At 54.9% G+C, this 23,417-nt stretch overlaps 2 protein-coding genes across 2 annotated transcripts; both read right to left on the bottom strand.

Moving 5' to 3' along the window:
• Positions 1-10,439: 10,439 nt before the first annotated feature.
• MEPE (matrix extracellular phosphoglycoprotein) lies at positions 10,440-16,222 on the bottom strand. Its single transcript, XM_076337654.1, has 5 exons — positions 16,198-16,222; positions 15,366-15,437; positions 13,733-13,786; positions 12,883-12,975; positions 10,440-12,772 (listed from the first exon to the last, which is right to left on the bottom strand). Exons 2-5 carry the CDS (start codon positions 15,423-15,425, stop codon positions 10,778-10,780), a joined length of 2,202 nt encoding a protein of 733 aa, XP_076193769.1. The 5' UTR covers positions 15,426-15,437; positions 16,198-16,222; the 3' UTR covers positions 10,440-10,777.
• A 2,181-nt stretch (positions 16,223-18,403) lies between these two features.
• On the bottom strand, positions 18,404-22,237 carry IBSP (integrin binding sialoprotein). Its single transcript, XM_076337653.1, has 6 exons — positions 22,184-22,237; positions 22,053-22,103; positions 21,855-21,926; positions 21,615-21,665; positions 19,484-19,585; positions 18,404-19,165 (listed from the first exon to the last, which is right to left on the bottom strand). The coding sequence occupies exons 1-6, from the start codon at positions 22,235-22,237 to the stop codon at positions 18,575-18,577; spliced, it is 921 nt and encodes a 306-aa protein (XP_076193768.1). The 3' UTR covers positions 18,404-18,574.
• Positions 22,238-23,417: the final 1,180 nt, after the last annotated feature.

The raw sequence follows: 23,417 nt of genomic DNA, 5'->3' as shown, positions 1-23,417 counted from the left end.
AGGTAGTTGCACAAAGGCCACTGGACAAAACCTGAAGAACTTCTTGAACCAAATTCTTGCTGAAAGCCAGGAACCTGAAAGGTGTCCCCTCAGTGTTTTACAATGTTCTGGCCCATTCAGTCTGGCAACTTACTCTGTCACAATACAACATTGATGGCTGTGGCTCAGCAAGGGTTTTCCCAGAGACCTGACACTTACAGCGAGCATTTAGTACTGGATTACTCTTCTAGCTCTGTTTGTGGAGCCTGTGACAGGTCTAGCCTTGCATCAGGAGCAGATGCCAAGGACAGAGATGCTGAGACTGTTTCTCTCTGCAGCCAATGCACACCCCTACCCTCCTGAAACACCATCAGGGTGCTGCTGCGAGCAGCTGCCCTCCTGCCCACCTACAGCTGGGCAAGTGCCAGCAAGCTGTGCGCAGCCTGGGGCATCAGATGCATTTCACTCTTGCCTGCCAGCGCAAACCTGCAAGGAAAATCCAATCACAAGCACATAAGTCACTTCCTTCCTTAGCCACGCGCGCGAGGCACCAAATCCTAAACCAGCCCCATTACTTGGCAAAGCTTCAAGGTCCTGCTGCGTTTTGCACTAACTCAAGCAGGGTGCTGACAGCAGAGGATGCATCTGTTAACACCCAGGGCCATGGTGGCCCAGGTGGTCCTTGCCTGGCCAAGGGGATAACATAGGCAAGCAGGTCCGAGGAGAGTGGGGGTGCCAGGGACAACATGGATTTAGCATTCATCTGACACTGACCGTGATCACTGGGATTGCCACAGGGTCACAATCAGAAGCACGTCTCCCCATGGCCTGTCAGGGCGTACAAAAAAGGCTTGGAGGTTTCTTAAGGAAAAACAAGCAGGGAAAGGCACAGAAAATTTGTCAGGCAAATCACAGAGCCAGCCAACTCGTGGGGAGGTAATTTAAGCCAACCATTGCATGCAATTGCCAGTGTAACAGTTCTGCCTCATGCACAGCACATGAGGAGCTCTGCTTGCTCGTGACCCCCATCCACAGGCTCTGTTTGCTTGAAGCGTATTGCAGGTACACATCCCTCAAACCAAACGTGTGGCACACCTGCAGGCTTTGGAGAAACAACCTGACCATCAGGAGGAGCTAAGGTCCAAATTACCCCTTTGTATATCAAACACAGAAACATGAATCAATTCTGAGCAACTCCAGAGCTGTGACAGACTGCTTTGTTTCAGTAACATGTAAAACTTTTAAACTGGGATTTTCCAGCAGCCTTCCAGTGTCAGGCTGGTGGCTTATGAATCATATTTTGTCTGTCACATCAGCAAGGTAAATGTGTCAATTCCTGCAGCAAAGGGGATTAAAGCTCTCTGTTGCTCACCCTAATGAGAGCAGGCTCCAGGCTGAGCAGTGGCTTTACTCTAAAGAAAGAGGAAGATGCTCACACCAGCCACAGAACATCTCTCCAGTACAAGATTTGCCTTCCTGGGAGTCTTTTATGACAGCACGCCATTACAAGACAAGAACAACCCCAAGTAAAAGTCTCTCTCAAGCACACAAACACTGAATATCCAGCAGTGTTATGAAAACACCAGTAGCTATCGGTAGGTACTTGTATATGAACTGAATTGAATTATACCAGCACTTTGCTACCTACACCACAAACTAGTTCCTTTATGGTTTCTGCAAGAAGGGGAGGTAAAAGAGCATGCCATGCCACATACCTTGAGCAAAACCTTCCCCTCGTGCCTGGCATGCTGACTGGTCACCAGCTCTTGCTAAGGGTCAGAGTCTGTGGCAGGCTCTGGAAGTACAGATCCTACATCCAGAAAGGGTAAGAAACCTGCAACATCACCATTCCCCTTCTGATACAAGTCACACCAAGGGATTGGTTAGCAACAGTGGAGGATCAAAGAGAAAGAAAACAAGTAAAATACCTTCCCCCCCCGTTTCTCATCTCCTGGGAAAGCACATCACTGTAGCTGCTCTAGGTACTTGGGTTATCGCCTGCACACAGACCCAGCTGTCCCACACTGAGCTGTTTACAGCCTCAGGGCTTTATCTCCCCTTGAAGAGGTTAGCTTTTGACCTGTGCCCTTGCACCTCCTACATCTCTGAGCACTTAAAAACCTTTTCCATGGTCCTCATGGCTATTGAAAATCTCTGCAAATTCTGAGAAGCACAATAGCTATTTTGAAAACAGCCTGACGGAGCAAGTCCATGCCAGAGCCCTGCACAGCTCTGCCTCCTAAGCCCAGCATCCCTGGGAAGGGGCCCCCTTGCTTTCCCCTTGACAGTGCCCTGGATAAGGCCCTGACATGAAACTGCGTACTAGCCACTTTATCCCTGACAGCGTGCTCTTTGAACAGGAGAGAAACCGAGGCTAACATCAGCTACTGATGAGGCTTTTGTACCACGAGGCAGAAGTGTTTTATTTCTGTCATTAAAAATCCAGAGATTTAGTCTCACTGGTGTCCTAATGCATACCCTTGTTAACTTAATCTCATTTTCTAGTTAATCATGAACTCTCAGACTGCGTTCATGCCTTTATATGAACAGGACTTTCAGGGATGAAGTGTGATGCATAGCTTGCTGCTGCCAAACCCAGCTAGTACCTTCCCTTCCCTTTCGGTGTGCCAGAACAGACTGCCCAGACAGCACAACCCAGGACAGTGCCTGGCCACAGAGCTCAGTCCCTGGGACATCGGTGCCTTGGCTTCCCCACCTGAGAAGCAGATGCAGTGGCCATGGATTGCGGCAGAGAGGATGAAATCTTATCAGTCGCCACAAAAATCTGCTGGATGATGTGGACACCCCCCAGTTCCCCTCCACATCCCTGAGTGGAGAAACACAAGCCCTCACCCCAACAAACACCTCCACCTACCAACTTTGGGGAGGTTTCCTCTAGCTCTGAAACCCCAGGCCTGGGCAGTGTTTGAGCCGCATGGAGAAAGGGCCCAGTTTTGTTTTTCCAGTGACTGTAGTGATGCTCTGCTCTTTTCTGGGGTCTGGCCTTTTGTTTTAAGTGGCCCAGAGCCAGGCAGCACTAGTTAAGCAATAGCAAAAACAGCTCTAGTCTAGCAAGTCCCTGTTAAAATCTTACTCCTGGCTCAGCAAACAGGAAGCTAAAAATTAACTACCTCCCTCGAGCACACCTCCACAAAAGCCCTTTTTGTAGGGCACACTGGTAAGGGCAGGCAGGACAACACGGGGGTGGGGAGGAAGGATCCAGGGCTTACAGAAAGGGGCTGTGCAGGGTGGCAACAGGGAACAGAAACATCCTCCTGAGCAGGGAGAGGGTGAGAACATGTTAGACCCTGTGTATCACAGCGTCTCACCTTAAACACATTTGGTACCCACCACAGCCACAGCTGGTGACAAGGGAGAGGGCACCCGGGGGGGACAGAGATCACTTTTTCCCCAAGGAGAAAGGCAGAGTTTCCTGCCACCCATTTCCAGAATGATGTACTCATCGCTGGGACGTGCTGAGAGCAGCAGCTGTTCCCCAGTTCCTGCACAGCAAATCCCATCTTGCCCCCAGGCATGTGTCAGAGCTGGTTTCCAGCAACCAAAGGAAGCCCACACAAGCTGGGAGGCAGCAGGGCAGTCACCGGGTCCAAACGAGGTGACAAAATCATCAGCTGCTTGTGACCAACCTCAAGCAACTTTGCTTCAGGCAATTAGCTTGGAGACCAACATACCTGCCTGTTAGTGATTTACATTCATAATAGCTTAACCTCCATGCATGGGAGCTGTCTGTGAAACCCAGGGAACCCATCCAGGGAAACCCAGCCCGAGAGGTCCCTTGTTATATGCAGCACAAGCCTCCTCCTGCTAAGTGGAGACAGGACCTGTGCAAACTAACCTACAGGTCTTCAGCATCCAACTTCTCTCATCACCAGTATCACAGTTATTTACTTTTTTACAGGTGACCATTTCACAGCAAGAACCATTCCTCTGCACTAATGATCTTGATTCAGATGCATTAATAATGAACAGGAATAAAGGCAAAGATTTTCCAGGCAGCAAATGAGACTCTGAGGAGGTATGCCAGGCCACAGCAGTGCTGGGTCTCTTGAGTGTCCCCCGCAGCCTTCCCCACAGTATTTTCCTTTCACTGTTTTGGCTCATTTCAAAAAGCAGAAAGTGAAGCTTGGAAGCACAGAAGAACCAGATGCACTGAATGAGCAGGAGACTATTCCACAAAACTGATATCTAAGGAATTTCATTAAGGAATCCCCTGACCTCCGTTTGGCTGGGGATTTTGGACAGTTGGAGCAAGAAGCCAGCACCAGTTTACTCAGGATGGAGCAGAGGAGGCAAGCACTGACAGAGGGCAGAGCAGGGAGAAATGAGACACCAGGGTGGAAATGCATAGCAGAAAAGGCAAGGCTGGAAAAACAGGAGTGGAAAAAAGGCCTAAGGGAAAAAATGCAAATAGAGGAGAAAAGTCAGAAGGCTGGCAGGGGAGAAGGCTTGAAGCACAGGTAGCTGAGGAAACTCACCTGGAAAGGGGGGAGGGAAAGCAAAATAAGAAATAGGAATCCACTCCAAAAGGCAGAGCTGGTTAGTTAGAGGCAGAGCTGAAGCAGAGGGAGAGAGCACAACCCCGAGCCACCCTGTCCCCACCAGCACTACACAGCCTTCTGCCCAAGTCTGTGGCAATGGTCCCTGCTGGGGCAGGTCCACCAGCATCTATACTCCTGCATCAGCTCTGCTTTCATGAGCCTGATCACTTAATTATATATTATCCTCAGGGAATCAGCTTGCAAGCTCTACCTCAGAGCTTGGTGTGATCTGCATAAAAAATTTAGAGTGTAAACTTAACTGCTGTTTGTGGCACAAATCTTGGTGCTCACACAGCACTCTGAATTTCTATAGCTTACCTATAGGTATCCCCACTATCGCTGGCATGTACAGTGTACACTGTCAGCAGGACTCCACCCAAATACACTGCCAACAGCAACTATTTTTATCCAATTTCTCCCAAGGCATTTTCCACACACACCAGCACCCTCTATCCTGCTCCTCCGACATACACCAGCAAACCCTGTGCTGGAGCATCACCTCATTTCTGCACCGGCTCTTGGGGATGTGCCACCTCCTGTCAGCCCTCCTGGGTGCCCCCAGCTGCCCTTGCCTGTCTGCAGGGAGGCAGCCCAACCCCACTTTGCTCAGGACACAGCTGTGATCAATACTTTGCTGCCATTAATGTATGCATTCAGCTGCTCTAATAGAAAATAAACAGGAAAGAGTCAAAAGCTGACATGTTCCTCAGCTACGTGACTGATCCTGCCTGAGCATAAGCATCTCCGTTCTAGCCAAGTCTCTATTTTCAGCCCTAGAGACTCAACCCCCTCTTTACTTTCAGTTGAGCAAGATGCTTTTCATAGTCCTGCTTTGCACTGCTAAATCTTTGGCCTTCAAGGGTTAACACTCCAACTAAAACCCACATATATATTTAATATATATTCCCAAAGCATGCTCTATGGCTCAGACAGAAGTGTTTAATGCAGGGATTAGTGGCTGCAGGCATGTCAATGCAGTATGTTGTGGCCAGCGATGCTAACTCCTCTGTCCATAACTTTTGGCTACGGGTGGGGTAAGGCAGGCAACAGAAGTAGGAAGAGATGCTCCTCGGCAAGGATGTGGGAACATGACCTGACCAGAACAAACTGTGTTTAACATGTGATGACTGATCCACATCATCACTTCCCGCAGCAGCATCCCCTGGTCCCTGCCAGACAATCATTACATGCTTTTGTTAGATTTCTATATATGCTCTTTTCTGTAAATTTAAAGAGGACCTTCCCTTCCAGTAAATTACAGCTTGCTTTTGGCTTTCAGGTCAGTCTGCAGCTCATGTTTTCGTACAGTCCAAGTTGCTCGCGTTTGCCTTTTCTGAGGCACTGACTGTGGAGAAGGTTAAGAAGTTCAGCGGTTGGGTTGCTGGTACAAAAACAAACCTACAGATTTCTGATCCAGAACACACACCAAAACAACACGCTATAGAGAAACAGCCCAGCTGGAGCCAAGTATACATGCTATTGCGTTACACCCCCCCCGATGTTTATTTACAAAGCAAGGCAAGTAGGACTGCCATCCCTCCAGGTTTCCTTAAACATCCAGAAATTGTCCTTGGATCAGGTTTTTGGTGGGAGGGGGGTGTAAAGTAGCTGTGCATGCAGGACCTGTGGACAGCAGGCTTCTCCAGCACATCTACCAAGAGGTGAAACACAGGTGTGCATGGGAGGGCTCGTCCACAGCTGCTGTGGGCAAGACAACAGTGGATTTTCTGCACCTGCACCATGGCTTTCCTCCCAGAGAGCACACCCATTGTCCCACCCCGGTGACCTCAGTTGTCACCACAGAAAACACCTTTTCCAGGGACTCTGCAGCTTTACACAGCTGCCCTGCACACCACAAGCTACAGCACTGCACTGAGCTGGGTCAGTGCTCCCCCAAAATCTGCAGGAGCATTTCGAAGTTTTGAACTGGACCGGTCCAAGGATTGTGAGCACTAGCAAGAGGAGGAAAATAGTGGCAAAAATGCCCCAAAAAGGGGAATTCCCCTAAAGGCTGGGGAACTTGATGTCAGTACCTGGAGCTGCATTCCAAAGCCTCTGCTAGCTTTTTACAGTTTCACAAAAGCCTGAATTTTTCTGCCCTCTACACCCACCTTATTAGGGAAAAAGCACTTTTTCCCCCCCAAGAGAAGAGATGGTTTAATTCTCACTTCAGCAGGGCTGTACAAGTCACAACACAAGGCAGGTGAAAGCCCTTCACTTTATAAAAATGCCTCTGTATCCTCTAAGAGCTGAAACAGACTGAATGTTAATAACCATTTTCCAAAACCCCACTGACATTCATTTGCACTATTTGTCCAAGGGCTCAAAGTCCTCTAGACCTATGGCTCCAGGGCAACAGGTTCCTAATTACCTAGTTTACAGCATCATCACCGCCAGATTAACAAAGCACTGGGAGGTGACTGACCTTGATGGCAAAGAGAGGTGATAATTCACCCAGCATGCCCCTGAGCCAAGGATGTCTGAGAGGCACCTGCAAGCCACACAAGGTCCAGCTGCAGCATACTAAACACACATGTGGCAGAGCAGCTCGCTTCATCATGCCCTGATGCAGCTACAAGGCATAAAGCCACAAAGAGTAATTACAACGAGAAGTATTTTTAAGACATGTAGCAAAGCTTTAGTGGTTTTTTGTCATCTCCCCTCCTCTATTTACAGCAAAGGTGCTAGAGAGTCAGCCAGGTTCCCAGTCCCCGACCTGCCCAGGTAAAAGCCTGCCCTGAGCAGGAGAGCTCAGGAAAAGCAGGGCAGGCTGGCCCTTGCTTCCTCCCTGCCCAACAAAGCCAGGGAGACACAGCCCTGCTCGCACCCCGCTGCTGGTGTTGATACCTGCAGTGCTGCCAGCCCCACAGCTGGGAGCACAAGGTGTGCTGCTCCTATCCTGCTCCAATGGCCTTGGCACCCACAGCTCCCCAGGCAGGGCTGGGGGTGGGTTTGCAAAGGGACTGGTACCAGTGCCTAGGACAAGGAGCACCTCACAGCCAGCTGCTGCCATCCTGGAATAAATAAGGAGGCTTCCCCAAGGGGCTAAATACTCAAAGGCTGGGTTCAGCAGGTTTCCTTAATGAGGATGCTGCTGCAAGATACATTACTGGAAAACCTTTGCAGCTGTGTGTGCTTTGGGGAAAGGACCTGACCTGAGCCTTGCCCAGCTGGCCTGCTGTGGCAATCCCCAAATAGGGGTCACGGCTCACTCTCCCCTCATCTGGCTCGCCTGACTCATGGGGGAGCTGACCCCCTTTTCACCCAGCACCTGCTTTTTCCAGTACTGCTGCACATGCCGGCCCACGTGCAAAAGTAACGTTAACAAAAATCCATTTTTGCAAAATCTGAGTGGTTTCCACTGCCATGGCTGCTGCAGAAAACCCTCTGCACCTCACGGGCAAGGGCTTTTAGGCACTAGAAATCAGTGATAGCCCACAATAGCAGATGTTTCTCCTCTAAGCACGACATTTACCTGAATAAACAACCACCCATACTCACCTGGCCATGTCCCCACAATTAGTATTTGTAAGGGAGGCTGGGATTTTTAGGGACAATTTCTTTCCCCTTCTGTACCCCCAGAAAGTACTCTAGTGTGCATATCACTCTTCACTTGGGTTCACGCACTTACAGGGTGGGATGAGAGACCCTAAAGCACTTCAGCAACAGCCTCTGCTGTCCCCACATGAAGAAATGCCTGTTGATAAATCACTGCTGCCCTTCAGTAAAAAAACCCAAAACCAGCACATGGGAACAGGAAGCAAATGCATATATATTAAAGGTTGAAATTAAAGTTTTCCCCAAAAATACACAGCTCAGCAGAGACAAAGATCAAAGAGCCACAGAGCCACAGCCTCCCAGACCCGGTGGCCACCTCTAGCCCGGCTGTAAGCTTACTGTGAGTGTTGGGGCGTGAGGGGTGGCAGCGAGCCACCCTGCCAGCTCCCATCCCGCCAGTGCTCATCAGCCCAGCCTTCACTGCAACGAAAAACCACCTCCCCACTTTGCTCCAGTACTCCAGGAAAACCCTTTCCTCGGGAAACTTGCAGTTTGTCTGTTCAGTGGCCGCTTGTGCTATTTGGCAAGCGAGTTTTCAAAGAGCAGAGCCAGGCACCTCGGTGGTGGTGAGGTGGGGGCTCAGGGTGGGCATCCCAAAATGCCGCATGCCCCAGGATGTAGAGCCAGAGTCACCGCACAAAACTTCCAGGTGCTTTAACAGCAGCTGTGCAAGGAGGTAGTGCTGTTTTATAAATGTATGCCATTTATACCTGAACTAGCCAGTTTTATACCCGACCTCACCGTTCAGGCATGGTTCCCCGGGAGCTTGGGGAAGCAGAGGGGTGAGAGGGCCTGTCCTGGCACCAGGCAGAACTGGGCATCATTCAACAGGCACAAAACGTTCCCAGCAAAAGCCTTTTTATTCCACTAGATGGTGCCCAGGCCTTGCTTATGGATGTTGCTTAATGGCGTGGACAAGGATGCAGTCAGGACTGGGGATGGAGATGGCTGGGCACCACGCCCGGGTCCCCATGGGGCTGCAAACCTGCCAGTCCCAGCCCCCAAAACCAACACCTTCATTTGCCAGGCAATGGCATATGCCGAGCCCAAGCTCCCTGGAGCATTGCCATAGTCCATCAGACTTGGGGTGTGACATGCCGTGGCAATTCCAGGGGCGAGTTGCCCAGCCCAGGCTGCCAGCAGCCCTGCAGCCTCTTTCACTCTGAGCTGGGTGGGCTGGCACAGGAGGTGCCTGAGCCTTTGGGGGTCTTGTGGATGCTGCCTCACGCCTGGAAGCTGCAGGCAAACCCCTGCCCCAGGCTGCTTAAATCTCCATGTCCCCGCAGCACTGGCACCAGGCTGCCTGGCGTGGCTCCCCTGGGGGCACCGGGGCCTGATGCCCTGGTGTGGGGCATAGTGGGCACATGCAATTTTTGATCCTTTCTGCTGAAAAGCATGAGCTCTAGCAAGGCAGAGCCTTGACAGCTGGTGCTACTGATAGCACCAGTGAGATACGCAGTGCTATCCTTGTCCTGGTGGTCCCAGCATCAATCACCCATGCATGATCCCTAAGAACCAAGTCTATGGACCAAAATTGGACCTGCCCCTTCCCCACATGTGTCCGCGCAGAGGGCAGGGGAGCAGGCGCTCTGTGGGTACATTGCTGCTATCGTAATGCTCCCACCCCATCTCCCAGCATGGATGCAGCACCAGCAGCAAGTCCCCTCCCGTGCATGCTGAGGGCGGCACCTCTCCCCGTAAGGCTTGACACCGCTCCCACCATGCCGTTTGCTCCGGTGCACTGCCAAGCACACCCGTTTTAGCAGTTTCTCAGATAGAAAAAGCAACCTGCAATTGCATAGACAGTGATTAATTTTGCGCACCACCGGTGGCACGGCTCCAGCGTGTCGAAGCCTAGCCTGGCTTGCGTGTGGGGGCCAGCAGTGGGAATGGCGGCAGCACGGCTGAGGTGTTACGGTGCTGCTGGAAGGGCAGTGGGGCTGGCAAGCACCCCGGCAGCATGCTGGAGGGCATGATGGGGATTTCTCACTGTGGGAGATGGACAAACCGAGGGGGGAGATGCTCTGTGGGGCTCCCCAGCAAGGACAAAGTGCCCAGGGAGGTGGGTGGCCCTGGGCAGGAGCTGGTGGGGTTTGATACCCCAAGGGAGGGATGTGCGGGGCCGGTTGGCCAAATTACAGCCCCAGAGGTGATGACTGGGCCAGGGATGTGCTGGGGCCAGAAACGCCCCCATGCCTGGGGACCAGCCCCCCCGCAGCACACTGCTTGCGGCAAAGCAGCTGCCTGAAGTCCTGCTGCAAACATCAAAGTCAGCAGAGCCCTAGGTACAGAAATGCATTTATTTCTCCATTAGACTGGAAGTGAAACTGCGAGGACAGAGGCTTTTTGTCACTGTTTATTTACTCACTTCACATCAGTGCACAAACAATGCTACCCTATGCCGTGTAGCACAATTGCTGTTAAATGGCTGTCCAGCACAGCAAACCCATGCATCGCTGTCACAGCACTGGATGCAGCCTCCCTCAAATTAACAGCAGGATTGCATGAACCAGTGATTTTTGGCTCCTGGGCTGTGAAGCACTGCGCGACTCCCAGCAATGTGCAGGGCGCCCCTCACCCAGGCAAGAGCAGCGCCCACAGCAGGGATGCTGGGGGGGGACGACTTGTGGGACCCCCCAACTCCACCGCTGGAGCCCACTAGGGTGGACACCAGCAGCTCCTCAGAGGGTCCCCCGGCTCCAGTGGCCGTGGGGGTGCCCCGGGGCTCCCCACCCCGAGGGCCGCAGTCCCGTCTGTCGGCTGTCGCTGTGGCTGCCCTGCTCCCCCTCGGAGGATTGGCTACTGTCGGCACTCCCAAGGCCAGCATAGGGGCTGCTGGGGCTGCCCCCTGCCGCGCCAAGGCCGTAAAAGGCCCGCTCGCGGACGTGGAGCTCGTTGGCGCGCTTCACCTGGTCCACCTGCCTGCTGTGACCCAGCGCTGCAAACGCCCCTGGCATCCTGGCCCCCGGCCTCCTGCCACGGCGCCCAGGGAGGCGGCCGACCCCGGCCCCTGCCACTGCCACCCCAGCCTCGCCACCTCGCCCCCGCTCCTTGCCTTCGCCCCCTGCCACACTGCCCCCGGCTCGCCCTGCCTGCGGAGGGAGGCTGCCCCCTGCTTCGGCGGTGCGTGGCCTCCCCCCGGCATCGCTGCCATGGCTGCCAGCCCTCACCTGGGCCCCACTCGACACCCAGCTGCCAGCTTTCCTGCGTGGGGACGGCACTTTGTCCGTCTTGAGTGGCTTGTCCAGCCCCGCTGCCCCTGGCTGGACCCTCGTCCCCGCCCCCGGCCATCCCTCCCCACGGGGCTGGGGGGTGGCTGGCCCCACCTTCCCACTCCCCCCTTTCCCCAACATGGCGCTCTTGCTTGCTTTGCGGCTGCCGGCCATCCCCAGGGCAGTGGTGCAGTCCCCCTCGCTCATCCCGGGGGAGGCCATGGTGGCACCCAGGTGGATGCTGGCCCCCTCAGCTGAGACAGCGGCAGCAGCCTCCTTGTCACCCCCCTGGCGGGGGGTGGTGACAGCCAGGCGGCCTGGCCTCCCGTCGAACCTCTGCCCCTCACCTCTCACCTCATCATCACCATTCCCGCGGATGCCAGCCCCCACAGGGATGGTAACATCACCACCAGCAACCCTCCAGGGGCTGGGGGCCACCAGTCCTTCTCCATCACCAGTGGTGGTGGCACCATCTTCATCTCCTGTGGGACGGCCATCCCCAGGGCTGCTGATGACGCTGTCCCTGTGGCTTGGGGTGGCTGTGGTGGCCGGTCCTTCAGGCTGCCCGTGGGCAGAGATGCCACCATTGTCATTGCCATCATGTGCTGCAGTGATGCCCAGCCCGGGCAGGGAGCTGCTGGTTCCCGCAGTGGGGATGCTGTCATCTTCGTTGCCAACAGTGGCACTAGCCTGGGTGGTTTCTTGCTCCCCGACATGGATGTTGGCCCTCCCAATGAAGATGTTGACCTCGTCGTCCTTGTCCGGAGAGATTTGGGTGAAGCTGGTGGCCCTCACTGTGCTGCCCACCTTCCCGTGGGTGACAGTGACACTGCCCGAGTCAGGGATGTAAGTGTATTCATCCACACCTTTGGCGTCAACTTGGACATCCTCCATGTTCTCGGTGATGGAGGCGAGAGTGGCGCCTCCCATCCCTGTGCCCCGCATGTCACCCTCCTGCTCTTGGCCAGGGACAGTGGCCTCACCGCTGCCCTCATCCCCAGCCCCTCCGGTGGTGGGGGCCCTCTCCCTCCCGGCTGTTGTGGCCCCCTCCACTGGAACCCCCCTGGGGGCACCATCGTTCCTGTCCTCACTCCTGACACTGGTCCTGTTCCCTGCCACGGCCTTGCCGGGGTGTCCACCCTGGGGGAGAATGGAAACACCATCTTCAACTTCAACTACCAAATCCAGGTCGCCGCTGCCCTCTGAGCTGACCGGGGTGGGACCCGCGACACCGACACCACCGCGCGCTCGCGTGCCGGTGCCTGGGCGAGGACTGTGAGCATCCCCACCAATGCCTGGGGCACTGCGGTTTTTGGGCTTGAGGCCGGTCCCATTCTCCATCGCATTGGTGCTGCCATTGTCACCTCTCTCTGGGGCCACCCCATCCTCTGTCGGCCCCCGCCTGGCATTGTCCTCACCCAGCCGGTGACCGGGGATGGTGCTCTGGCTGTCAGCCTCTTCCTTCTGTGCAGTACACACAAGGGAGAAGTCAGGGCCAGCCCTGGCGCTTGCCGGCTGCATGGGGCGCCACAGCCAAGCCAGGGTCCTGCTGTGCCGCCTGGCCACCTCCTCACCTTTATCTGCGTCTGGTTCCTCCGCGTTGAAAACGAGTAGACATATTTGAAAACGTAGAAGCCATGCTTGGCATTGCAGCCTTTCAGCAGTATCTGATGGGGAAGAAAATAACCAAACCCCACAATTTTCTTATTAAATGCAATGGCAGTAGCTTCCCTTGCTGTGCCTGACACCACAGCAGGGACAGACCAGCACCTGCTGGGGCCCCAGGGTGGGTGATAGCTCCCACCACCTTGTGGTTGTCAGTGCGGGCAGGGACCTGGGCAGGATGCATGTGTTTGCCTCCTGGGCTCTGGGCTTTGGTTTCCCCTTGGGCTTGTTTTCTGCCTTTGCTTGCTTTCAGGAGCTGGGGGGGGGGAGGCGGGTGGGGGGTGGGTTCGTGCAAGGTAGCTTATAGCTTGAATAAACAACCTGGTTGATGGTCCCGTCAGACATGAGTGATGGGACCAACAGCGACCAAAGCACTGGAAGGACAGCAGCTGGCATTTTCTTCCACACTACTCATCTGAATTTTGCTACTGATGCATTTTACACTGATACACCTTGGAAAAAACCCCCATAGCAGCTGGGCCTGGGATTTTTACAACCTTGCCTGTAAGTACACCAAGCATTTGTGCTCTAGGGCTGGGCAGGGGCAGAGGGGCAGCTTGGGGGGGAAGCCCTTCCCTTGCCTGAGCACATCACACCTTTCCCCTCCCCTGCTCTTCGTAAGGGCTGCTCGGAGGCAAGGGGACCAACGGTCTCTTTTTCCGCGGCTCACTGGGCTTCCCTCCAAAAGCAGCTTTTTCTCCCTGCGCCCCCGCTGTAGCGCAGTCCACAGGGTCCAGCTGGGGCAGGGGGGGAACATACCCGGTGCTGTCCCACGCAGTTCCTGGCAGCTCTCCCAGACAGCGGTGGCGGCACCTGCGGTCAGCAAAATACAAGCAAGAGCCAAGGCATCAAACGCTGCCCCAGCATCCAGACGGCTGCCAAGGCCTGCTGCCGGCCGCCCGCCCTGCCCAGCATGATGGGCACACGGTGGCGTCCAGGGAAGGGTGGGAAAAACTCTGTTGATAAGCCAATAAATTCCCGGGCACTACCTGGGGTGCTGGCTTAAAGCCAGCAATAAGAAAGGTCAAAAACCCATTTCCAGGGTCTGAAAACTATTGCAAATTCTGCTACAGCATGCTTGCTGTAGCATGCTACTTTTAATAGGATATTGTTGGTCTGCAAATACCCTTTTACTGGATTCTGCTGCAGAGTATTTTTATTGCAGAGCAGTTTTAGCACATGGCACCACTGCTCACACCACAATGCTCCACTTTACGTCTGGGATCTGACTGCAGTGGGAGCCTGGAGCTGGTTAACTGGTGATGATTCCCAGTGTTTACTGGGCAACTGAGCAGCGACGCCTGTGCCCTCCCAGCCAGGTTTCTGTACATGCTTGCAAGCTTTTGGCTTCCCCTGATTATCCTGGCATCTTTTGGGATGTATTGGCCAGTGCATCCCTCAGGGATGGGGGACCTGGAGGTGGGAGTATCCTGTGAGCCCCACCAAGCCATTTTGGGGCATTCCCTATGTGCCAGAGGGGGAGACAGCCCCATGGAGGGGAGCCCCCTCCGGTCTCAGCAAAATCAGCCACTGAAGCGCCCCAAGCCCAGCTGAAAGGGGCAGAAACACACCCCAGAGCGTTAAATATTCCCAGCTTATTCCATTGTTTGTCAAAGGCTGGATTACAGCCCCAGTTATGCAGCAGAGTATTAACCAGCTCTCTTCTGTGCCCTATCTGAAAAGCAAATCTGTGCTGATTTATTGCCTTCCCCCATGCTGTCCTGCAGCAGACCCGGTTGTGCAAGCTTGCCCTTGGGGCTAAAGGGCACACGGCCAGGGCCCAGCCCTCAGGGAAGACGTAGTTTCCCTCCTCCTTACCCTGCTGGAAAAGCAAGCTTTCACTAGGAGCAGATTTTCACTCTAGCTGTGTATTTAATGTTGGGCAACAGTTATGCAGGACAAAAATGGCTGCTATTATATTTATCTTAGTTTGCCCTTTGTTTCAGTCATATCTGTCCGAATTTCACATTAGGATAGCTGGAATATAATTGCAGGAGCCCCTCCGACCCCTGTTACCCATGTGGGTAAGGCGAGCATCCTCCCCGCACCTCCCTTCCTGTGGCTTCGCACTGCCTGTTCCCAGGCCAAAAGTTCTGGGCAGATCCCAAATCCACAGAAATCAAGGGGGAGAGTTACAGCGACCCAGACTGGCCCTTGCACAATGTCCTAACTGCTAAATTAAAGGGACATGCTCAGGCACCTCAGTGCTAATATATATTTCTGCTGCTGGGTTCACCTCTGTGCCAGCACCTCAAAACCCCCCAAGCCCCAGAGGTGCTATATGCAAGTACAACTCATGTTTTCCTGCTGCTGAAAGCGTACTGGAGCGCACTGGGTGGTATACCCCATGCTTTTGGCAGCACGCTGGGAAGCTGGGGAGAGCCATACTCACAGGTGTCGAGAGTGCCGTGCTGAGCAGGCACAGGCACAGCCAAATGAGGGCTGTTTGCATCTTGGGCAGCTCCTGGGGGCACAAAATGAAGTGTCACTGGAGTTTGTATTCCTGGGACTTGCGGTCCCCAACAGTCCCGGTCAGCAGCAACCCAAAAGCTCCTGCTGTCCCAAAGCCCCCATGGCAGTGGGGTTATCCAGTGACCCCGGCTTTCCCTAGCCTTTGTGGTGGCCCTCGGCATCGCTCTGCCTCTCTGCACTCCTCACAGCAAAGGTGATGTTCTCGGCATATGCATATGGCGGCGAGGCAAGGACACGTGCATGGCCAGCAGCACCGAATGAGTGCTCTGACACCAGGTGTTAAAGCTTCTTAACTCCCTCTGTCAAAGCAGCTTGGGTGGATATTTGTAATAAATGACCACCAAAACCGCTGCAGGCTAAGCCATACAGCCATAAGTCTGAATTAAGAAACTCGCACACTATTTTCAACAGCACTGATAAATGGCAGGAGACGATAGCTCTGTTGGCTAACAATTCTTATTTCACCCATCCACCCTGGCTTGGGCTCGCAGATCCGGCCCAGAGACTATTTTCAGCCATGCAAGCGTTGCTACAGAAACCATTGGAAGGAAATTCATGCACAAGGATCAGCAGTACAAAGCAACGTAGGCTCAAGAGAGCACGATGCAGAGATGTGCACAGCTGAGGCTCGGGCTGTCTCCCTGTCCCCACTGCAGCTTGCCCAGAGTGAAAGCTGGAGATGCCCTGCTCAGGGAGGGCAGAACCGAAGGGCTGGAGAGAGACAGGGCAGGCAAACTAGGTAAGAAGATTACCTTTCGCCGTCCAAGGCAGGTCCCAGTGGCAGACTGTGGAGGCTGTGCCCACTTTGCTGAAATTTAAAGTTGGCCCCGGGTGTGTGGAGCCAATCAGCTCCTGCCCAGGGACATTTGTCAGGGCTGGCAGTGCCCGCAGATAACCAGGGGGAGTAATTTCCAGCTAAAAATGTGTTTGTGGTGGAAGACAGCTATCAAATGTTCCACCTGACTGGATAAACAGAAAGCATGGTTTATAAATATCTGTTATGAAGGCGAAATTGCTCGATGATTAGCGCAGATCTTAGCGTGGCACACATCCAGCCCGGTTATTGATAAGAGGGGGTGCAGTGGGTCGTAGCATGCTCACCGTGACCGACATGGGAAAGCCGGCAGGGCTGCAGAAAGGGAAGGGCAATACACTGAGTCCGGCCTGCTCGCGGCCATGACCAGCAGCACTGGCCAAGCTGAGAGCTGCCACCACGCCGTAGCCTTCAATGCTTGCTTTTTGGGTTTCAAACTCAACCCCCCTGAGCTAAGCCCAGTGCAAGTGCAAACTACAAGAGTGGTAAAAAACAAAAAAGGATTTTTTTTCCATGCACTGCTTGCACAGGTCCTTTCGAGCCCACCTTTGCTGTGGGAAGGTGCTACGAGGATGTGCACGACGTATATACTCTCCTCCTGTCCCCCTCTAGCTTTGGTGGTATTGCTGGTTGCCTACGCATAGGCCAAGGGGGGGTTCCCCCTGCTGCGGTGAGCCTGGCTCAGCTGCGCACTGCGGTGATGGTGACAACAGCTCTCACCCCACCAGCCACCCTGCCCCAACCCAAACCCTGGGAGCAGGTACGACCGCCACATTAATGCCAGAAATGCTTAAACCATCAGCATCCAGCCTCAGGTGGGAGCAAACCTCAGAGCCAGGAGGAAACTTGCCCTTTCCCCCCTGGACAGGGAGCCATGGTTGGATGCTGCCCCGCGGGTACCGGAGCAGCCGACCGGTGCGCCTTGGCTCGGGGAGGCAGAGCTTTGGCCGGGTGCCCAGGGGGGCTGACGCACATGGGGCCGGGCTGGGCACCCCATGGGAGCAGGACCTGGCCCCTGCCAGCGCCAGGGCTGGTTCCCTGACGTCTTTGGGCACCCCCTGGGGATGTGGACGATGGGGCTCTTGTGTCCCCCCCACCAGCCGCGAGCATGTGCAGGGCTCCCCAGTGCCACCGTAGGAATTTGGCCCTGGGGGTGCCCACCCTGCAGGCAGCACCCCCTGCCACCCTGGCAGCCGCAGCCCAGCTTTGGCACATGGAGACGGTTTTGTACAGCGGACAGCAGCTTGCTGCTGTGAGAATAGAAACTCGTTTTGCAGTTGGATATATATTGGGAGCTGAACACAGGTTTCCTTTCCAGGAGTGCAAGGGCAGCGCGGTACCTGCCATAACCCATGCGTGAGGGCCATCGCTTTTCCTAAATGGCGGCACCTGCCTGGAACCCAGCAGAATTTGGTCCTTTCCCATCTCTGGTGCTGATCCCCAGTTGGCCAGGTCCACGCTTTCATGGGGAGGTGACTCTGGGCAGGGATCCTGGGGACCGCAAGCTGGGTATCCCCATCCCTGACACAGGAGGCAAGTGGACGCACCACTGTCACTGTGACAGCCCTACCTTGCCCTGGGGACGAGGCTGTGTGGCGGGGAGAAACGTGGACCATTTTGGGCTGCAGCGCCGGTGACCAAAACACGTCCGAGGTGCCTGGCCTTGGTGGGACCGACATGCCTGGCGCAGGGATGCAGAAGCAAAGATCTCATTACAGGGGTGTGCATCTACAGCTAGTGATGCACGGAAAGAGAAATTAATGTCTTTACCTTTATTAATCTTGCCTGGTCTGTGGTCAGGCCATGGGAGGCATGCTACTGAGGAGTGGAAGATGTGGTAAAGTTATCATTGCCCACATATTGCAAATTCATGTCAACTCTACATAAGATGTGGCAGTAATCCCACAGCAGTGACCCTAAAAATGCCCTTCAATTTTTCGGAGAGGACTCTACAGAGGCTTTCCTAGTTAGCCTTTCTGTTCCTCCCTCCTTTTGTGTGCATCTGAGCTGGAATACAGAGATTTAACCCTGAGCAGCATGAGCACCTGTAGCCCCTCAGCCACCAAGCACCGTGCCACCCCGCTGACCCCAGCTAATTCAGCAGCAAAGCTTTCGTCACCAACAAGCTCAGTTCGGTTGCTTTATTTCATTTCGCTTTGCGAGATACAAAAAAAAGCCTGGGACGGAGCCGGTGAGCACCGCAAGCCACCTGGTGTCCCCTCTGGTGCACAGCAGCTGCAGTGAGCCTTTGGATGCATGTTCCTGAGTGGGATGGGGCAGGCGGGGAGCAGCACTGGGGCTGCCTCCCTGCCCGCTCACTGGCTGTAGTAGTAATCCTGGCCATATACGTCGTAGCCGTGCCCCTTGTAGTAGCCATACTCATCCTCATAGGCCTGGTAGCTGTCCCCGCGGGCGTACTCGTCCTGCTCCCCATAGCTGCCATCGGTGGTGCCCTCGTCCCCCCGGCTGCGTCCCCCGGCTGTCACCTCGTACTCCCACTGCTCCCCGGCTGTGGTGGCGTCCGTGGGTCCCCCATCTCCCGTGGTGGTTGCCTGGGACAGCCCCTCTTCACCGGTGGTGCTGGCGACGGTGGTGGCTTCAGTTTCCTCCTCCTCTTCCTCTTCTTCTTCCTCCTCCTCTTCTTCCTCCTCCTCCTCGGCCGCGCCGGTGCCCTCCTCAACCACTGCGGTGCCATTGCCATGAGGTCCATCTGCCCCCTCGGTGGTGTTGGTGCTTGTGCCGTTGACGCCATTCTCATTCTCGACTACCTCTTCCTCCTCCTCCTCCTCCTCCTCCTCCTCCTCCTCCTCCTCCTCCTTCTCGTCACTGTCTTCATTTTCGGAGTCGCCCCCCTTGCCGGCAGCGCTGTTCCTGCCCCCCTTCAGGGGCCCTTGGCAGCCCTTGCCCTGGCGGGGGGGAAATAACACAGCATTAGTTGGGTGCCGGGAGGTTGCAGCTTTTTGGTACCGCGTGGCATGGGGCAGGTGTGGGCATAGCTGAGCATCCCCCCCACGCCTTGCATGACAAGGCTGCCTTTTTGGGGTGCCCTTCCAACCCTCCCGCTGGGTTAACACCCAGAGCTTGGCCCAGCTGTGGGCATCCTGCACAGCAGACCCCCAAGCAGAAACGGTGTACAGGGCATCCCATGGGAGCAAGTGAACATGCAGTGAACATACCCCCCCCCCCCCGCCACGGGTGCTCCCCTCCAGCCCCCCAAACCACACCTGCTGGGGGGATGTGACGTCTCCTTCCAGCCCGTCCTGGCTGTCCCCGGGGGCTGCTCCAGCGGGGTGGCCAGCTGCCTTAGCGCCAGCATGGGATGGCTCCTGCAGGGACAGGGAGAGGACAGGGCAGGTGGTCAGCAGCGGGAGCAGAGCACAGCCCTCCCAGCAGCAAGGGGGGCACGCAGCATCCCCACGCGACATTTGGGCGCTGCTCCGAGTTTCCTGCTTTCCCATGGGTCTCGCCCCAGGCTGAAATTGAGAAGCTGCAGCAAGGCAGCCCGAGCCATGCAATTAAGTGGTGGTGGCTGGAGTCAGGTGTTCCCGTTCTGGCTACACATTTTGCTTTACAAGGTTTGCTTTACATCTAAAGGTTTGCTTTTGAAGTCACCTCTCCCAGTTTCCAATAAACAAAGAAAGCCACAGGCGCACTACATGCAGACACACTACACACCAGGTGTAGCTGGCGAGAGCATGACGGCTCAAAGCCAGGCATGAGCCCGAACCCCACCAGCAATAAGCCAATAGCACTGCTTGGCCCCAGAGACCACACAGTGGAGCAGGTCTCTCAGCGGGGTGCATGGCAGTCTGTGCTGCTAAAAAAGGCAATGAATAACCCAAATGCAAGCAGAGCCTGGGGCAACCACTGAGGAACTGGTGGGGCAGCTCACCCATGTCCCCAGCCTGGGAGGAGGAGCACCTTGCCACCTGCAAATGAACCCAGCTGTGGCGGGGAGATGCGGGGTCACTGCCATCCCTGCCCTGGGCAATCCCCGCTGCTCACATGCCAAAGCCAAGGACACTCACCCTGGCGTTTTGGGCCAACTCGGACACTTAAAATATGGATGCATCTGCTGCCAGAGAAAACCCAGGCTGTTTTCCTCTCCACTGGAGGAGCCACCGAATTGCATGGGGCAGCCAGCTGTGCTGATGGGAGCGATGCCCCCCATCTAGCAGCTGATATAACAGTGCTCTTTACATACTTATAACTGACCTTGGGGCCTTTCATCACGATTTATCTTGCTGACCACCCCCTGCCAGTGAAGGCACACAGCATCCCTGCCCAGGAACGGCCACTACTCTGGTGCCCTTGAAACAAAAGGGGCAGCCCCGAACAGCAGCTGCATTCCTGCATATCACTTAATTTCTTCCTCCGGAATGAAATTCCCCTTTTGGCTGTCTCATCCCACTACTCAAAGTTATCACTAGTGATCGCAGTGGTAGGGGAGAGCAACAGGCAGAAAGGGGCAAATTGCAGGGAGGTGCCAGGGCTGGCAGAGGCACCTGGTGGACAGGGGCCACCCTGTGCTGCACCCCAGCCCCAGGTGGGCCTCCAAAGGGGGTTTTAAGACCAGATGTCCAGGCTTACACTCCTGTTAAAAAGACCCCTGAAATTAGCATTCAAATAATTAAATTAAAAAAAAAAAAAAAGATGTGTTTAGACCTGACACGTAGGTTTCCAACATGCCGGATCCCTGCCTCAAAGCACCTGTGTGCCTGAGACCACTGGATCATTTTTGAGCATTTGCAGCCCAGTGAGGCACAAGAGGCCTTTGCAATCCCTGGCATTTAATTTTGGACCTGGGTGACTCCCGCAAATGCAGGGAGCCCAAGCTCATATTGACCCAGCAGACAGGAGTAGCGTTACCAGCTGGGATGGTACAAGCGTGCATTTCCCAATATCGCATCAGTTTGTGTCCCCCCACACGCACGCGTGCAGAGCATAACTGTATTTTCCATAGCAATTTTATCAGCACTATGGGGGCAATGCACCCTGAAAGGGGAAGGTAAGACGATTCCCTAACGGTGCCTTTTGCCTTGCAGGTGACCCTCCTTACTTCTGCCCTTTGGCCCATCCTGCTCTTTTCTGAGCCACTGAAAATGGAAACCTGGAAAGTTTGTTTCAGGGTTGTTTGGTGCATGCCCCACCCATCCTCTTTAAAAAAAGAAGAAAAAGGAAAAAATATATAAAAAATAATAAAATAAAGCCCAGAGTAGAAAATCCAGTTGCATCCAGAGTGCAAGGCTGTGGGCGGTCAGCCGCCACAAATGCTGATGAGCAGAGACTACAAAACCAAAGAAAATTCCCAAGTTCCCATATTTGTTTTGCAGGCTGCTGGTTTGCTGTACTCACCCCCCCTTCCTCCTCCGAGCCGTCCCCCTCTTCCTCCGATGAGTCACTGCCCTAAGGAGAGGGAAAACCGAGCTGTAGCCGGACTGGTGGGTCTCCATTGGTGTCACAAGCGTGACGGTCTCAGCCCAGCCCTGCAGGCCAGTGGCAGACAGGGCGCAGACCGTGCCCCTGTCTCATTTGGGCCAATATCTCCGCATTTGGTGGGTGGTGAAGCACCAGCAATGCCTCTGAAGCACCCACCTGGTACTGTCGCTGCGGAGGATGCACATAGGCGTATCTGTACAGGTAATACCGGTGCCTGTTCTTGAACACCTACCAGGAGAAGAAGGGGGTAAATACCATAGTCTGGGGGCTTGGGTACAGGAATGACTGAAACGTCCTCATCCTCAAGGCCAGCACCACGTGGGGCTGGGCACGCAGGGTGGGGGGAGACCCTACCCCATTTTCTTCCGAGTCGTCCGACTTGGCTCGCTGCAGCCAGCTCTTGACCTGGGGGAAAGGCTGGGTTGGCAGGCACCCCACACCAGCCCCGGCGAGGCCGGGGGGTCCCCCCACTGCCCGGCACTCACCGAGAAGGCACACGCCATCCCCACCAGACAGGCGAAGACCAGGGCAGTCCTCATGGCTGCTTTCTCTAGGAACAGCGAAACAGCGAGGGCTTGCTTTTCAGCTAGAGAGCACCGTCACTATCCCAAACCATACAGGTGTTTGTGTCCACATGGGTGAGCAGGGAGAAGAAAGGCTGACTTCCAGCCACCTCTCGATGGGGTCATGCATTGTTTTCCCTGAGCAGGACTGCTCGCTCCTGCTTCCCCATCACCTGTGAGCGAGTGGGGAAAACCAGCCCCTGCCGGAGATGTGACAGGAGCAGCTGGCGGGAGTGCTGCCCACTGCGGCTGTCCTCCCACAGCCCTGCAACCTGCTTAGGCTCTGTCCAGGGAGAAACACCCCCGGGAATTACACCCCAGAGAGTTTAACCTCATTGAGGAAAAATAAATAAGTAAACAAATAAATGAATATAATCAGCTTCTACAGTCTGCCATTGACAAAAATAGCAGTGGCAAGGTACCAATGCAAGAAGCCCCCCGTAGGCATATCTGGGGGGGGAGGCTTGGCTCTGGGCAGGTCTGAGCTGCACCCCCTAAGCACCAAAACCCGGCCTGCCCTCCTCCATCCCGGCCCCAGCAAGGAGCACTCCCGACCCTTCCTGCAGAGCCCCAGCCTCCCCCCAGGGAGGGATGCTCCCAGCATCCCCCTGGGCTCAGCCAGGCCCACTAACCTTCCTTTTTCCTACCCTTCCTCCGGCTAAACCCACCATCAGCTGTGCTGAGGTCTGGGGGGAGTTGTTATTATATTTATCTGCACTTGAAGTTTCCCCATCTTCATTTAACTCAGGCTAGAAAACAAGTGGCCACAAGCTGGCTTCCCCGGCCATGCAGCAAGGCTCTGGATGCTCATGTCCTCCACCCGAGTGCTTCATGAAGCCACAGACCCAGGAAAGGGCTAAAAGCAGCATCCAGCCCCACCAGCAAGCTGAGCCCCTCCATCCCCCCACAAAAAGCAGATGGCAATGCACAACCCAGCTGGGAAAAGCAGCAGCAAGCTTACCCTGCCAGAGCACCGACGGCTACTCGCGGATTCGGTCAGCACAGATTTCCTCCTGCCACTGCCCCGCCGGGATATAAGGTCTAATTTTGCCCCCCCCCCCAACCAGTCGCCGCCCTGCCCAGAGTGACGCCAGCCTGCCGGCGTGTGCCAGAAAACCCCCAAACTTCAACACTGGCAGATTTGGTGCACAAACAT

The sequence above is a fragment of the Aptenodytes patagonicus genome, chromosome 4, assembly GCF_965638725.1.
Source record: "Aptenodytes patagonicus chromosome 4, bAptPat1.pri.cur, whole genome shotgun sequence".
NCBI lineage: Eukaryota > Metazoa > Chordata > Aves > Sphenisciformes > Spheniscidae > Aptenodytes > Aptenodytes patagonicus.
This window is presented reverse-complemented; position numbering and strand designations above follow the sequence as displayed.

Excerpts from the sequence above, each read along its gene's own strand:
- MEPE (XM_076337654.1), bottom strand. The coding sequence starts at position 15,425 with ATGCAAACAGCCCTCATTTGGCTGTGCCTGTGCCTGCTCAGCACGGCA. Across the intron at positions 12,976-13,732 it reads ACTGCGTGGGACAGCACCGG|ATACTGCTGAAAGGCTGCAA; the intron begins GTATGTTCCCCC and ends CTTCCCCATCAG. Across the intron at positions 12,773-12,882 it reads GGAACCAGACGCAGATAAAG|AAGGAAGAGGCTGACAGCCA; the intron begins GTGAGGAGGTGG and ends TGTACTGCACAG.
- IBSP (XM_076337653.1), bottom strand. The coding sequence starts at position 22,237 with ATGAGGACTGCCCTGGTCTTCGCCTGTCTGGTGGGGATGGCGTGTGCC. Across the intron at positions 21,927-22,052 it reads ACGACTCGGAAGAAAATGGG|GTGTTCAAGAACAGGCACCG; the intron begins GTAGGGTCTCCC and ends TTCTCCTGGTAG. Across the intron at positions 21,666-21,854 it reads CTCCGCAGCGACAGTACCAG|GGCAGTGACTCATCGGAGGA; the intron begins GTGGGTGCTTCA and ends CCCTCTCCTTAG.